At 37.0% G+C, this 17,757-nt stretch overlaps 1 protein-coding gene across 1 annotated transcript; it reads left to right on the top strand.

Annotated features, from left to right (window-relative positions):
• The first annotated feature begins 135 nt into the window (after window positions 1-135).
• On the top strand, window positions 136-17,732 carry LOC104216413 (SNARE-interacting protein KEULE). The gene is made up of 21 exons (XM_070155553.1): window positions 136-501; window positions 6,750-6,808; window positions 7,474-7,555; window positions 8,481-8,559; window positions 10,272-10,322; window positions 11,107-11,203; window positions 11,300-11,332; window positions 12,490-12,615; window positions 12,685-12,876; window positions 12,969-13,052; window positions 13,132-13,230; window positions 13,311-13,387; window positions 13,807-13,903; window positions 15,063-15,188; window positions 15,263-15,358; window positions 15,703-15,822; window positions 15,905-15,982; window positions 16,350-16,546; window positions 16,711-16,801; window positions 16,929-17,018; window positions 17,363-17,732. Exons 1-21 carry the CDS (start codon window positions 429-431, stop codon window positions 17,414-17,416), a joined length of 2,001 nt encoding a protein of 666 aa, XP_070011654.1. The 5' UTR covers window positions 136-428; the 3' UTR covers window positions 17,417-17,732.
• The last annotated feature ends 25 nt before the right edge of the window (window positions 17,733-17,757 follow it).

A 17,757-nucleotide genomic window follows, 5' to 3' on the forward strand; every position in this document is an offset into this window, starting at 1 on the left:
TTAAAGTACTTCTTGTATAATATCAAATATGTTAAAGATTAAGAAATAAATGTGAAATGAGACTACGAATTAGATAATTTGACCGCGTATCTGAAGCCACTTTATTCTTTTCGAAACGGCGTTTGGACGGCGGCTACATACCCGTTCGACCCGGTTCAATCTCCCGACAATGTGAATTTCGGGTCATAGTCATAGCGTCGGAGACAATTCAACTTTGGGGCTTTCAACAGTCAACGTTCGAAATTTACCTCATATTACGACTCAACCCCTTTTTCTCTCTCTCTCTCTCTGTTGATTGTTAAACCACTGAGAATTTCAAATTCGATCACAAAGTCACAGCGATCTGTTTGATTGATCAATTATTGAAGGTCACAAAGAGAGAGATATACATACATATAATTGAAACTATTGTTGGTGAAAATAAAAAAATGTCGATGTCTGATTCCGATACATCGTCGCAGGGAAGCGATTACAAGTACTTCCGGCAAGTTTCCCGTGACAGTGAGTATTTTATTTGCATAATTTGCTTAACTTTTTGCTTCCAAATGATATGATTTCAGCCTAATTTGGTGCTACTTTAAGGGTATTAATGATCGCAATTTTAGTTGAATAGAAATGTATCGTCTTGATCCAGTCTCGTAAATTGTGTTGTGAGGAATTATAATTACTCCAGCTCCTTTTGAAATCTGTAACATATATTTATGTAGCTACTTTCCATCTCAAAAAAAATATTTTTGTAGCTACTGAATGATTTTTCTTTAAGACAAATTGTAATGATCCTTAAAATTTTAAGACAAATTGTTTACCGTTGTTGTAATGAAATGTGCTAGAATAAAGCGGAGCGGACTAGTTGGGAATCGAGGCATAGTTTGTTGAATGATTGGATGCTTAATTTATGTTAACTTGCTTATGTTCATTTGAGAATTAGTGTTTGGTGATGTAATCAGCGAAGTCCTTGATTCTTTTTTCTTTTTGTGGAAGATAAAATGTTAGAGTATTGGATTGAAATGAACGCGAGTCCTCAGGATAGTATGTTATATTCATTATCAGTGACCTAAAATTAGGCTACCTCACGTGTTTAAACCCTGCAGTAGGCAAAATCTTGCTATTTAAGTGGAGAAGGGTAGGGGGCATAGCCTATTATCCAGCGAGTTTCAAATCGTGATATCACTAGCCCTTGGGGATTTCGCGGTTATAAACAACAACAACAACCCAGTATAATCCCACAAATGGGGTCTGGAGAGGGTAGTGTGTACGCTGACCTTACCCCTATACGGAGGCGAGGCTGTTGATTTCGCGGTTATAAAAAACTTAGAATTTTATTGTTAACTAATGTGATTGTCGTGAAGTCTTGTATTAAAGTAAGATTTTTTTACTGCATCTAGGTGGTAGTATAATTAAATTGGTGGCGGAGGTTTATGGTGTTGGATTTGGGTTCTGCAGCCTATAATGTTGCATTATATTGTGGGAAGCATATGAACCTCAGGATATTTGGTGCTGAGTCTCCATTTCTGGAAAATGGTTAAGAGTTTTATTCTTCATGCGTAAATTCCTTTAGATTACCAGACAACTGTTGCGGCTTTTATCATCCACTATGTCCAGCATCATTAACTGTAGCTTACTTGGTTGTTCACCGTACTAATAATGTGAGCTTGAAATGATACCCTTTGTTCTAGTGTAAGCTAAGAAAATGATCTGGAGTAATCGTAACTAATGTAATAAAGAAATATTTACTCTACAAAATCTAGGAAGTACTAACGGGACTTTTAGGGGTCGTTTGGTTTGAAGACAAGTTATGTTGGGATTAGCTATGCTGAGATTAGTTATACGGAGATTAGTTATGCTAGGATTAGTTACCTTGGTATTATTTCTTATTGATGTTTGGTATATTGTATTAATTTTGGTTATTGTCAATTTTACTGCGTTATCCTGGGATAACTTATCCTGAAATAACTATTCTACCCGCTGGCAGGTATAAGTTATCCCAGCACTATTTTTAATCCTGAGATAATTTATCCCTGGATTAGTAACCAAACATAAGGTTATACTAAATTTTTATCCCAAGATTAGTTTTGTTTATCCATCATACCTTTTCGTTGACCCCTTATTATTTAAAGAGAGACGTCAAGTTTATTGGTTGAACTAAAAAAGACAGTAGGTCATTTTCTGTCGGATGGATGGCATGCAACTCATAAAACTGACTCTGCCACTACATATGAAACTATAAACTCCTCAACAAGAAAATGCTAGGACAAATGATTGAATTATCTAAATGCCTCAACAAGAAAGGATTGTTTTGGAAATTATTAAATCTAAAACCATCATTACTTTACACTTCATAACATCCACAATCTCCCAAGTTTGAAATAAATTCTGGATGGAGTGTCTTGTCAGGGCAGTTTTTGGCATGGGATTTTAAAGGAAGTCATGGTCAACACAAATGTAGTGATAGGGAAGTTAACCTCTGGGGCATGGCATTCATACACCTATAAGAACCATGCAAATATGCGTTATTGAGTTAAATGATTGTTGGTTGTAACAAACCGAGATGATATTGTAATCATGATAGTCAGATAAGATTATACGACATCAGATAATGCATAGATTTAAGTTAGATATATATTTCTGGTCAGATGTTGATGATTCAGAATATAGGGGCTTTAGACTAGCATCGCATTCGTCTTGCAATGTTTAGACTTCCTTTTTAACAACTTTATCTCTGAATTTTAATGCTTTAATCCTTTGAATGGCCTTAAACAATGTTATCTTTTATCCTTGTATAAGCAATTTCATGGCATAAGATAATTTCTGAATATGCTATATTGTTAATAGGGATCATAGAAAACACCCAGTTCTATACGTTGTTGCTTAAATGTGATGCCTTATTTTAGATATCAAACAACTGCCCTAGTTTGGACTTCTCGCTTTTGGTACAAGTTCGTTCTACTTGTTATTTTTAGAACTTCCGTAATATCTTAGGCAGGATATGTCTAGGCCCAAGACAATGTTTGTGGACTTTGAGAACAAGTGCGACTTTCTTTTACCCATTTGGACTTGCACTACCTAAGCCCCAATGATTTTTTGGACTTAAGAGTTATTATTAAGCCATCAACTCCAAGCTTGAGTCCTATTTTTTTCCTCTTTTCTCCTATCGACAACGGGCTCTACATTTCTTTTCCTTTTCTTGATAAGGTGAGGTAATTTTATTAATATCAGTACCAAGAAGGTATGAAATAGAGTACAAAAGAAGCAGAATATCAATTTATGCTATTGACTCAAAGAGTCTGAAAAGGGGTTGCTATCAAGAGGGGTTGCTCTGATGGTAAGCAACCTCCACTTCCAACCAAGAGGTTGTGAGTTCGAGTCTCCCCAAGAGCAAGGTGGGAAGTTCTTGGAGGGAAGGATGCCGGGGGTCTATTTGGAAACAGCCTCTCCACCCCAGGGTAGGGGTAAGGTCTGCGTACACACTACCTTCCCCAGACCCCACTAAGTGGGATTATACTGGGTTGTTGTTGTTGTTGTACTCAAAGAGTCTGAAAAAATCCAAAAACTGTTACATACTATCCTAATGTGTTTCCTTTGCATCAGAACTATAAGTTCTGTAAGAATTTAAACTTGACAAAAGAAATATTCTCACCCTTCCCTTCAACACACATCCTTTTTGTTTCAAGCCACACAGTCCAGATGATACACATACACATGGGAATAGTCTTCCAAATCTATTTGCATCTGCTGTCCACCCTATGTCCTTCCCAACATAGTAGAAGTTGTTTGACATCTTGTGGCATTACCCATCTTACTCCAAACAGGTTGAGAAATAGAGACGAAATCTGCCAAGTGTAGCTGCAATGTAACAATAAATGGCTGCAATTCTCCAAAGAACTACTGCAAAGAAAGCATCTGTTACATAGTGAAATACCCCTCTTCAATTTATCTTGAGTAAGACATTCTCCCTTGCTGCTACCAAAGCAAAACATGAAACTTTAGATGGAACGATAGATTTGCAAATCAGTTTCCGAGGCCCAATCAGCCGGCTGCTGTAGGAATCATATATAGGGACTACTAACAGAAAAAGATTCAGACTTGCTAGCCAACCAAACCTGGGAATCTCTCGTATTTTCATCTAGCACCATGTTGCAAAATCATCAGCATAATCTAGAATTTGAAGTTACCGTTGTTCAAGGTCAGAGTTGGCTTGAATAGGTGCTAGAGGTGCTCTGCTGGGGTTGGCATTTGGTTTCAAGCATCTAAAATACTTGAAGTCAGCGAGCTTGGAGTCTTATTACTGCCAGCAGTCAAATGTCACTCCTTAGCACTCGTTAGCTGGAGGCGGAGGGCAAGATTAGTGGCACTAAAACCAAAATAAGGTGGACCATAGAAAAGACTTAAAATGGACTTGTGACTGCTGTTCTTTCCCCTGTTTTGGAGAGAGATAGAGAGGTGAGTCAAATGATTGCCTAGCAATGGCAGGAGCCCATTGGCCATTTGTCCAAAGCTAGGAGCAAACAAACAGCTGCTAGATATAATGAGGTTATGACGTGAGGATGCTCATTTAAGGAGCTGAAAACCATTGAACAGCTTGTTTTACCAAGAAAAGGATAAGGAAAGCTTTTGCGGCATCCATTGAAATCCTTCAGTCAATCAACTAGCCTCAGTTTCAAACTAGTTCGAGTCGATTATATGAGTTCTATATATCCTTTTCACTCAATTGAACACCTTACTTACTTGTTTTGCCAATGTTGCACTAAGATTATAAGGGAATATAGCAGATTGTCACCCTGGGAATAGACAAATGAGGCTGCTCTAGTGACAAGAACACTCTACCTCCAATCAACAGGTTGGGAGTTTGAGACAACGAGGAAGCAAAGAGGGAAGGACCACTGTTGACTCCTGCTTGGGAGGGTTGGGAGAACGGGGCTTTACCATATAAGAGAAAGATTGACACTCTAGGAGTAAATGGAAATGCTTTGCAACTAAAGAGAGAAGAAGTAGCTACGATGTTGATACACATCTTAACCTAAATTGTCTGCGCCTGTCACAACGACCTCCCTGTTTGTTTGCCTGTTTAGCTAAGCACTCTGACTGAACGCGTAATTTCCAGCACTCTGACTGAACGCGTAATTTCCTTTCTAGTTCCCTTTTCATCTAGAAGAATATTATTGAAGTATGTTGCTAAAAACCAAGAATTGTTGAAATATGACTAAGCTTTAGATGAGTGGCTCTAAGAGGAATTTGTCAATGTTCAGTTGGGATATTTATTATTTTTTTTTAAATTGTTTTTGATCACTTATGATGTTTGTGATGGGAAAAGGGTTCTCATTTATGGAGTTGTTACTTGCTTCTTTCTGCCATGATTTCTTGTAAGGGTGTTAAACGGGCTGGGTCAGCCCGGTTCCGGACCGGCCCAGACCAGTTAAAACCGGAACCGGTCCGGACCGGTAGAAGAGGGCTGGGTTAAGGGTGTAGGGGGGGTTTGGTCCGTTCACATTTTGACCACCGGTTAACCGAACCGGTCAAACCCGGTCAACGAACGACACTGTTCATCCGGTTAACCGGCCCAGACCGGTTTAAAGGTAACAATTTTTTTTTTTTTTAAAATGTGGGCTCAGATTCTGACCGTTGGCAACGGTCCATTTCACATTATGGCCGTTGCCCAACGGCTTAATTGCATTTTTAGCCCATTTTTGTTTTTTTTTAAAAAGAATTAACCCCCCTTTGAAAAACTATAAATACCCCCCCCCCTTCCTCATTTCTTCACTCATCTCTCAATTCTCAATCTCAATTCAAGACTTCAAGTTAAATCATGCCTCGTACTTCTAGAGTGCGCTCATATGTTTGAGAACACTTTGAGGTGGTAGAAGAAAATGAAGAAGTTCAGAAAGTAAAGTGCAAGAACTGTGGTCAAGTCTTAAATCTTCGTTCAAAGTCTGGCACAGGCAGTTTAAAGAGGCATATAAAGTATTGTCTTGAGCGTCCTCCGGAAAATCGTATTTAAGTTGGTTTGAGACATTTTGTGTTATTTTAAAATTATTAGACGTATTTATGCTTAATGTTTTAGTTTGTTAGATTAATTTGAAGTATTATTAATTTATTATGCATGAAAATTTAGTTATACTATTTTTTTGTTAATTTACTTGTTAAATGCAAACTTCAATTTTGTAATTTTGAAATAAATGTAGCACTTGCAATTTATAAGTGCCATTTTTTCCCATCTTCATTGTATTCTTTATATTTTTACTTTATATTAATATAACTTACAATAGTTATACAAAATACACAAAAAAAATTAAAAATACACTAAATCCGGCCCGGCCCGGCCCCCTCAACCCGTACGGTTCAATTTTACCCCGATGAACCCGAACCCGTTAAACCCGGTAAGCCCCAACCTGTAACCGGCCCGGACCATAACCCGTATGGGTACAAAAAATCCCAACCCAGCCCGGCCCGGCCCACTCGTTAAACACCCTTAATTTCATGTCAGCATGTTGCTAATTAATGCACTTCAGGATCTGCTATAGGTCTCCATCCAGTTAATCATTTTCTACTGTCTTTACAAATAGAGCTCTCAAGTTGCAGCCTTATGAGAAATACATGATAAATTATGTGTTTGTTAGCAACTAATGATTATCTCAAGTTCTGCCTTAAGAGTCTTATTCCTTCGCCACTTATTCTCACTTGCAGTGAAGTGTATTCGTCTAATATTCTGTTTGTATCAACCTATTCCATCCACTTCTTTCTATATTTTGTAGGATTACTATATGAAATGCTCAGGTCAGCCAAGGCAAAAGACTCAAAATCAGCATGGAAGGTACAGCGACTACAATCTGTTTCACAATTTGGAGAATTTATGAAAATTTTCACTGCAAATTATGTGATTTCAAATGAAAACGTGTTCCTTATCTATTCAATGATATAAATTTTGAAACTCCTAGCTTTATGACACTGAATGTTGCTTGTAAGTATTCTTTAGGAACTATTTTTCGGAAAAAGTTAGGAACTTCGTCTTATGTGTAAGATCTCATAGATATCATTTATGGTACAAATTGTACTCTTCTGCCATCACACACCCTCCAACAAAATCTGATGCCTTTGAGGTTAGAAATGATTTTTGTTGCACTTTCACATGCTGCTAATGTTGCATTTATGGTGTGATCACCTTTAATTCAACCTTTTTTCTTTTTTCGGAATTATAGCATTTTAGTTACTTCACACCTCAGATATTTATATAAATAGACTCAGGTACTCGTCCTGGGGGTTTTCAACTTCGTGCTTTCTGTTGGTGCTTGTCATATATCGTTGTTATAAAAAGTTATGCCCTCACTTTTTGAAAGGTTATGAATATACCAATTCATGACAAGGTTATGCCCTCACTTTTTTTCAAAGTGGCCGGAATACTTCTATTAAATTCCGAAAGACTACAGTTCGATGAAACACATAGACAGCTCTTCTATTGATTGATCCTCTATCCTGCAGGTACTCATCATGGACAAACTAACTGTTAAAATAATGTCATACGCATGCAAGATGGCAGATATTACAGAGGAAGGAGTTTCATGTAAGTATTAAAAAACCAGTCTAATTGATGGTTGTGTATAAGTTTACCTTATCAAAACAAAAAAGAATAAATTTTTGTATAAGGTTAACATGCTTTCAGATGTGAGACGTACTTATGTATTTGTGTATACACTTACACATACGAACATTTTCCGTGTCCAGATTGTATAGATGGCTCTCGACATGTAGTTAAATATGCAAATTGTTTTCTTTTCTTCCTAGGTTTATGTGGTCTTAAAAGTTTCACTGGAATGTATAGAAGATGATGCTTGTAGCGTCACAGAATGAAGTAAAGAACATAAATGATATTGGTGGTGTCATGTAGCGGGTGACATCTCTGTTGCAGACTTACAGTTATAATCTTGCCCTCTTCAACCTATTCACCTTTTACGTCACTGAATAGGATGTAGTGTTTTTACTTTTGTGCATTTCTATTCTAGCAAGCTACATTTTCCAGTTTACCATATATATGAAGTGCAAAATTACCTTATTCATGACATTTCTGCGGATTATTATCTTTTCCTCTGAAGGTGTAAGTGCAATTTATCTTTTACTGGTCGCCTGGTGCTTTTCTCCCGTTTCTGTTAAAGATTGTCAAACCTAAAGTTGGACCAGAGAAACATGTATTAATGCCTGAGGAAGAATATAAAACAAAGTCTTATTGCTATAGAATGTAGCAGTTAACAAAAGTTTCATGGGACAACACCATAGCATGTTCTGATCCTGTGGTTTGTCTGTTACTATTGTCTATTGGTGGATGATTGTTAATGAAAATTGATCTTGAACGAGTGAAATAGCAATTGCTGACTGTGTCTGCTGGGTCTTCAGTTCAGAGGTGTGGGGTTATGTAAATTCACTGGTTACCTCTCTTGTATAATACTGAACTTGATCGTTAAAAGCATCCGCTTCTGATGTTTTTTTTGCAGTGGTTGAAGACATATACAAACGACGGCAGCCACTCCCCTCAATGGATGCTATATACTTCATCCAGCCAACAAAAGAAAAGTACTGAATGCTCCCCTTATAATTTCTTTGTTTGTCTTTCATATCGTCTAGCATTTTTAGGTTTATGCTTCTATGTTGCAAATTAAGTTCTTTTCGCTTTGTACCCTCAGGGTGCTTGATTTGCACCACCGCATGGTTATTTTTCTCAGAAATGGATGCTATATGCTTCATCCAACCAACAAAAGAAAAGTACTGAATGCTCCCCTTATATTTTCTGTGTTTGCCTTCCTTATAATTCAATCTTTCATATCGTCTAGCATTTTTAGTTTTATGCTTTTATGTTGCAAATTAAGTTCTTTTCGTTTTGTACTCTCAGGGTGCTTGATTTGCACCACCTCATGGTTATTTTTTTCTTAGAAGAAAATAAAATGATAGGCTTCTCAAAAAGAAAATTAAATGATAGGGTGCAAGAAGCATGTACTGAGAGTGCAACTCAAAGAACTCCGTATTTTTAGAAAAATGAAGATATTAAGTAGTCATAAAAATATAAAATATAGAGTGCAAATCACAAAAAAGAAACAACATTAGGTTGCAAAATGCTGCAAATAAGCATTTTTATAAATTCTGGGTGCTTAAATATTTATGGAATTAGTTGATTACATTTGTTGAGTTTGATCGTTATACCTCCATTTTGGAATCTTTATATTTGGCACAATGTAATCATCAATGCTTACAAACTCCACAAACTATTTAGAAGTTGAATTACTGAACTATTCAGAATTGAACTCTTGTAGTGCTTTCCTCTTAACTCATGTACTTTGACCAATATGATATACCCATAAAATTAGCATTTATAATCCTATCCAGTCAAATGATGTCAGATAAATGGGACGGGGAAGACTTATACCATTTATTCTAATATGAATCAATATGCTCTTAATAAATCTATTCTACTTCATTATTTTCTTTTATAAGTATGGTAAACTTTTATAGATGCATGACCAGCAATAAATCTATTCTGCTTTCAGTTTTGGTATCCTTCACCATAATGTATGACGATAGAAGTTAAATTGGGGTCACTAAGAACTTTTGAGGTTGCAGCATGTTAAGTATGTGATAATTTTTGTTTTTTAATCATGAATTTTTGACCCTGATCACGGAGGAGTATGGCTTTGTATCTTGTCTATGAATGTTTTTTTTTAATCTTTTCCTTTTGATAGGCAATCTTATCTATGCATGTCATTTAAAGGTTATCTTGTCTATGAATTTGCTTTGAACATAAGTTATCATGCAGAGTTTAGAGGGACACACAGATATTACGAGCAATTGGTTTAATCACTCTTATCGCAAGCTCCATTTGTAATAGAGGTTTTACCTACCATTCTGTTTTGGTTCTTCTCCAAGGGTGATCCACAAATTTTCCTATTATTTTTTTCAACTGAGATTTTGATATAGAAGGATCTTTTCATTTCGTCTTGCCGCAATCATCAAAGATTATATGTAGATTCTCTACTTTTTGGTGTACTGCTTGTATACGGGATGTTTCCCATTATCAATAAAATTTGTTACCTTATTGAACAAAAAAATCACCAAAGATTATTGTGACGCTATTAGCAGAACTTCTGTTGATAAGTGTTGTTATTACTAAGCTAGCCCTTATGTACTTGTTACTAATATCAGGCTTGCTGTTGATCTATATTTAAATATGTACAGGTAGCTTCTCTGTCTTTACACATGCAGAACTTGTCATTAACCTTTTATTTTGTTTGCAGTGTTGTGATGTTTCTATCTGACATGGCTGGTAAATCACCTTTGTACAGAAAGTACGTCCTGAAATATCTTATTCTTGAGTTTCATTCTCAATGCCTTTTGTCTTGGTCATATGTTTTTATTGACAAATGTGCTCTAGTTTGTTAACTTCCTTTTGATAGAAATAATGAATCCATGTATTATAGCTATAAAGGCACTAATTCATATAATTGAAAGAAAGAAGTTACTTGACATCCTGTTTGATGGGGAAAAAGATACTATGTATAGGCGGAGGACATTTTGGGAGAAGAATTGTCTGCTCCAAGTCTAAGTTGATAAAACGCTTTCTCACTTAACCCCGTACGTCCAATCTCTCTGCCTCTCTTATATCTAGGAGCTTTTTTCTAGACTAGTAAGATTCTATCAAGATTGGCCTATGCAGTAATTAACTTAAAGATAGATTGCTCTTTGTGAAAATCCACGTTTTCTTTTACTGAATGCACTATAACATAGTGCACATACAGTCCCACCTAAATGCAATTTGTGTGAGAAGACAGCTGTGTAATAAGTTACCCACATTTAGGCCTCTATCCTTTTTATGAGGACGAGAAGGTCCCAATGCACATATGAATATTCATGGTATGAGAAGCCAGCTGTTTATCTCAACTTGGTCTATTCTCTATATCCTAAAGCCTGATTGTCAAAACTTAGCTTCCCTTTCTAAAGATAGAGGGAAACTTGACTTTGTCAAAAGGATAGGGAAACCTTAATATCTTATATGTCAAGAGTCTGATTTGCTTGGTTATCGCTTCTCCTTTCTTTCTCTCTCATCCTCTACTCTTCTTCATTTCCTTTCAGGGCATTTGTCTTCTTTAGTTCACCTATTGCTAAAGAGTTGGTTAGTTACATAAAGAGGGATTCAAGTGTTCTGTCTCGCATTGGTGCCTTGAGAGAAGTTATCATCCTTCTTTTGTGAAATCTTTTCTTCAGCTATTTTTACTTCTTATTGGTTGAATTGGTCACAGTTCTTATTGAGGGTTTTGTTATGCAGATGAATTTGGAGTATTTTGCTAATGATATCCAGGTATGTGATGATGCATCACTCAGAAGGTCATGAATTTTTTGTGATTACTCTGCTTTGATTCCTGTGCTTAACTAGAGAATTTAAGTTCTGGGGGGCTTTCCTTTGTTATCATTGATACTGCAGGAAACCGAGGACCATATTGTAATATAGCAAACTGCTTGACTGTTACTTTCTCTTATAAGAAGGTATTTCGATGCAACAGCTCTAAATATGGCATATTTTTGCCAGCAGATTTTCCCCTGGGGTTGTATAGAATACTGGTCTATGAGGTTGCAAAATGGATTGATCCTTGTTCTTGATAATTTTAGAAGAACCAGAGTTAAATAACATCATGCCCAGTTGGATGTCTTACCTGAACTTTGCTTTTCTTTCATTATTTAGAGCAAGGACATAATAACAAAGGAACTTTATGTAGTGTATCAATTCCTCTCCTCCTTCCATGGTGTATGCATGTGAAAGGAAAAAAGAACATGATAGGTCCAATTATTTATTTGATATCCTGACCATATCCCCTTGGCTCTCAAGCACTTTTATCCTCTTCCGTGCAGTTATTACACGCACGAATTATCACCTAATATGAGCTTTTTAACCGAAAAATCCTCAAGGGACAGCTGGCGTATAGCTTCTAACTCGATGGATAATGAGCCCACGGTAGGGTTCGAACTCGTCACATGTGTCTAACCTAGACATTAAGCTACGCTGTTACCATTGAACGAAAGCCCTGGGCTCAGTCTGGAGCTTTTTCCTAAGTCATTCTTTTCAATCCACTTTAGTTCTTTCATAGTGAAGGCATGTCCATATTTGATTTAAGTGAAATCTTTTCATAGCTCGCATTTCTTACTTTCTATGGGTCATCTAATTAACAACTTGAAATGATTCAACATGAAAACAAAAGTGACATTGTTTTATATATCTAGAGTTTAACAACTGTATCATAGTTGTCAGTTCCAGGAATTTCAGAGCTTCTTACTTAATCTTTTGTCGTTAATCTGAATGAGAAATGAAATTATAGAGGGGAAGGTGGCCCTTCAGCAATGCATTGTCTGGGGAACTCTTTTGTATTATTTACTAATATGGTCCTATAGGTTGATAAACCATCTCTCTGAGGTTTTTGTAATTGATCTATCACTTTCTTACACATGCATATTACCCTACAGTGTTTTACCACCGATAATGAGAGGGCGCTTGAAGAACTCTATGGAGATGAGGAAGGTTCTCGGAAGGGTGATTTGTGTTTGAATGTGATGGCCAACCGTATTGCTACAGTTTTTGCTTCATTACGGGTAAGCATTTAGATCTTGATCTGGAGCTTTCGAGCATGGAAACGCCCTTGCTAAAATTAATTTCTACAGGAATTTCCTTATGTGCGCTACCGTGCTGCGAAATCGCTTGATCCTACTACCATGACAACCTTTCGGGATTTAATTCCTACGAAGCTTGCAGCTGCTGTTTGGAATTCTCTTGCAAAGTACAAATCTACTCTTCCTCACTTTCCACAGACAGAAACATGCGAGTTGCTTATTCTGGATAGATCAGTAGACCAGGTTTTAGTTGATGTTGTTTCCTCCATTCTCATTGTAATCTTGTCTAGTTTTCATTTTCTTGAGTTGCTTCTCTGTCACCCTCTGTTTTACAGATTGCTCCCATTATACACGAGTGGACATATGACGCAATGTGCCATGACTTGTTAAACATGGAGGGAAATAAATATGTGCATGAGGTGAGTTGTGCCTTCTGAGTCTCTATAATGGAAATGCTGTTGAATATACCCTAAGAGTGACATTTTACTGTAAGGCTAGGTTCCTGGCAAAGCAGGTGGCCCTCCTGAGAAGAAAGAGGTTCTTTTGGAGGATCATGATCCTATCTGGTTAGAGCTCCGCCATGCACACATTGCAGATGTAGGTCTTGTGCATAGCTAGCTTTTAAATCAGGAATAGAATGTGTTTATGCTATCTCTAACCAGTAATTGGTTTGTCAGGCTAGTGAAAGGTTGCATGAGAAGATGACAAACTTTGTGTCAAAAAATAAAGCTGCTCAAATGCATCAAGGTTCAAGGTCAGTCGCAATTAACGCAATTTATGAAACCTTTTCTAAACGTTTTCACTTGAGTGTGAGTGAAAATGCTTTGTCATGATACAAATTGAAAATCTATGCGATCTGCAAGAGGTGACATCTGGGATTCTGGTTGATTCGGACAATATGGGACCTGAGAGTATGTGAGATGCTGTAGAATTCTTAATCGAAAACTTCATATTTACAAGTTGAACACATGTTAGGCTATTTTCATCTACTAGAAAACGTCTTATCCGTTTATTTGTTAATCCTAAAACAGTTTGCAGCATGAGATCCTATTTTTATTTGGGTAAACTGGAAATACCTGCAAGTTTGGTCATCCAGGCACTGTTTTCCCTCAATTCCGTAGATTCTAACTCTGATAGGTTATGTTGCTTAATCCACCTTTCTCGAAATTGTAGAGACGGTGGTCAATTATCTACACGGGATTTGCAAAAGATGGTTCAGGCTTTACCTCAATACAGTGAACAAATTGAGAAGCTTTCCCTCCATGTTGATGTGAGTCTTCTGAAAATTTCACTTGGTAGTTTAATCTTTTAAGTCTGAAATTTGATGCTTTATCTGCACTTTTGAATGTAAAGCAACTAAATATGCTTCTGTCATTTGCTTTTCTGGATAAGAAACACTGTTTATGTAATTCATTAAAGCCTAATTGTGAACTAATGTAGGCTCTTGCTCTCTGTAATTTTATCATGTCTATTCTGGTATTATGGCAAATTGCAGGTCACTCAAATGTGCGTAATATGGGTTTACGTCATGTGTGCAAGTTAGATGAAGTTGTCAGAACTTTTCTACCATTTTGGCATTAACACATAATTTGGAAGGAAGATGATTAAAACTAATAGTTAAATTACATCCAAATTTTTAAAAATTGTTTATGAAAAAACTACAGGCATTTGGGATTCTATGTTAACATGTTTCATCTAGTCCAGATTTCCTTCGGAAAAGTTATTATTTTTCCAGCTATATTAACATTACTCTACTTATATAAAATGCAAGTCAAATTAACTCAACGTTCCTGGTCAAAACTATCTTAAACAACATAAAAATGGAGGTGAAATATATTTGATCAACATCCATTATCCCTAAGAGTGCCAGACGAGCTGATTTTATCTTCCAATGAATTATTATTCTTATTCTTCTAAGAGGCTGCTAGTCAGATTTACTCAGTTCTTATGTCTAGCCAAACTCTGTTGTATTAGATAGAGAGGGAGACATATATAGAAACACATCTAGATGCTCCTAACAAGTGCCAGAAAAGATGGCATCTTCTGATAAATCATTGCCACATCTTATCCAGAAAAAAAGAAAGCTAAATGCACATGAACAGGTTGCTGAAAAGATCCATTGACCCTTGCAAGTATTAAAACACACTGTATTTTTCTAGTGCTTCACTTGAGTTAGCACAATATTCTGTGTGATCTATGAGTTTATCTTTGATAGGGAGAGTTTCATTGTGATGGTGAGTGGTCAGGGGACGTTGTGAGTAGCTGTAGAGTAATTCTTTGTTTTTATGTGTGCTGGCGGAATAACCTTTAACAGGTCATGCTTTACTTGAGCACATATTAATTCAGTGTTTTGTGGATATGGTGGATAAAACCTTTTATTGAAGACCCCATCGGTGTTCTGATGGCCATGCATTTTTTCCCTAATTCAGATTGCTGGGAAGCTAAACAGAATTATTAGGGAGTCAAGTCTAAAAGAAATTGGACAATTAGAGCAGAACCTTGTTTTCGGAGACGCAGGAACTAAGGATCTGATCAATTTCCTGAGGGTTAATCAGGTAGAGATGGTATAAGGTTGTTAGACCTCCATAATGTAGATCTGTTTATCTGAGCAATTAGTTTCCATCTGCAGGATGTGACACGGGAAAACAAGTTACGGTTATTGATGATTTATGCAGCCGTTCATCCTGAGAAGCTTGAAAGCGACAAACTCTCCAAGTTAATGGAGGTTGGTGATTTGTTGTTGTCATCTCTAATATCTATTTCGAATAAGTATCACCATATGTGGAGATTCTTTTTATCTTGGGTGAACTATTAACAGCTTGAAAATCTGAATAAAGTGGTCGCTACTGCATGTTATGGTCTCCCCAATGGTCCAAAACACAAATTTGCTGTTTGATTTGAATTCTCTATATGCATTATTTAATTCTGATTGCTTTTCATGTTAACTTGTGTCATCTGGAACTGCATTGACTATTTTACTTTAATACTATTCTGAATGGTTGACAACGTTGCTTTAAATCTATGGGGACTACTTTATACATATGAGCACTCACATTCTTATCCCGTTAGTTGGCGAGATTGCCCCAAGATGACATGAACGCTGTGTACAATATGAGATTGCTGGAGGGATCATCAGATAATAAGAAAAGCTCACTAGGACCTTTCTCTCTCAAGTTTGACGTTCACAAGGTACACAATTGGCTGTCAAATAGTTTTCATTCATGATGAGCTCCTTCTGATGTAGTTTTCCTTGTTCTATTTTTTATGACAGAAGAAGCACGCTGCTAGAAAAGACCGTACTGATGAAGCAGCAACATGGCAGTTGTCTCGTTTTTACCCAATGATAGAGGTAGGCCATAGGCGACATGGGGTGTATTATGACACCATTTCTATGAATGGCTGATTCTGACTATGTTTAGTTGTCATGGTTCTAGATATAAAGCCAAATATGTCAATAAGCTTGACAATTGAGGTCCCTTCCACATTCCTTTCCCCTCACATCCCCCCCCCCCCCCACAAAAAAACACACACACACACACACACACACACACACAAAAAGTGGGACATGACTATTAGCTCCGACAGCAAGAAGAAAATCTAATATCAGGGTCTGGACACTGTAATTCATCACATTGATGGGTTGGGACGAGTTAGAGACTGAAGATACTGCTTTGTGTTGGTCGAGATAACTGATCAAAGCTTTTCTAATCTTGCAGGAACTTGTTGAAAAACTCAGTAAAGGGGAACTACCAAAGAATGACTATCCCTGCATGAATGATCCAAGTCCAACTTTCCATGGGACCTCTCAGTCTGCATCAGTACAAGCAAATCAAGTTCCAACTCCCCATTCAATGAGATCGAGAAGGACAGCTACGTGGGCCCGCCCTCGAAATTCTGATGATGGATATTCGAGGTACATCTTATTGCATCTGACCATTATACCTCTTGATATCATTTGTGCCAACAGTAGGCAATTATTGACAGGAAGTGCTTGTTTTCCCTTTTCACTGCACATTTGCCCATCCTCATCTTGCACCTGAGGGGATTAGCAGTCTGAATTCTTTCATTTTCTTGTAGTGATTCAATTCTCAGGCATGCATCAAGTGATTTCAAGAAAATGGGTCAACGTATTTTTGTATTTATAGTTGGTGGGGCTACGCGATCAGAGGTATTATTTTCTCAATCTTTTGCACTTCCTATTTTAGGCTTATATTTGGTTTTCTTGGTTGGATTTTAATGTTTTAGATTAAATGTAACATTCGTTAATCTCAAAGTTATTTCCTTCTATGTTTCAGTTGCGGGCTTGTCATAAGTTAACTACGAAGTTGAAGAGAGAAGTAGTTCTTGGTTCATCTAGCCTCGATGACCCTCCACAATTCATTACGGTATGACACTCCATCTGCTTCCTCCCATACTGCTAATTATTGTTTTCTACAGAATTGGAAGGTGCTTGCTTTTTTTGATTTCGAGTTCCTGAATCTTGTTTTATGTTGTTTTTTGAATACCTGCTTCTCTTGCATTACTTTGGACCACAAATAATGTTTTGTAGAAAAGCAGGAGACACATGAACCGTCTGGACTCCATGATTTGTTAATTGGAGAACTAGTTGTTGAGCTTTACTATCTACCTTTTCTAGTTCTATATGCTGGAATACTGATAGTCCAGTATCCGCGTTGAAGTTTAAGATATAAATGCCCATACTGACATGTGATGGTTGATTGTGTTGCAGAAATTAAAGCTCTTGACTGCAGATGAACTCTCGTTGGATGATTTGCAGATCTAAAAATGAATTGCTGGCGGAGATTGCGAGCAAATTCTCTTATTTCCCAGGCTACCTTTCCATTTGTAATCATACCGAACTACGTTGATTCATTTCCATTTTTGACGTCTTTTGGTAGATGTCTGGCACGCTGAAGGGTAATGCAGAGTTGCGGGAGCATTCAGATTCCCTAGAATGTTATGCGACAAGTTATGCTTTATCAATGTGCCAAAAAAATGGGGTTTTGGGTGTGTTGTATCATTTTTATAGGTCCCATTCAAGACTGCATTGTGTGTATAATGTCATTTCTGTTAATATAGAGGGCCATTTGGAAGGAAAATGCTATAATTTGGTGTTTCTTCTCT

This window comes from Nicotiana sylvestris, chromosome 8 (assembly GCF_000393655.2).
Source record: "Nicotiana sylvestris chromosome 8, ASM39365v2, whole genome shotgun sequence".
NCBI lineage: Eukaryota > Viridiplantae > Streptophyta > Magnoliopsida > Solanales > Solanaceae > Nicotiana > Nicotiana sylvestris.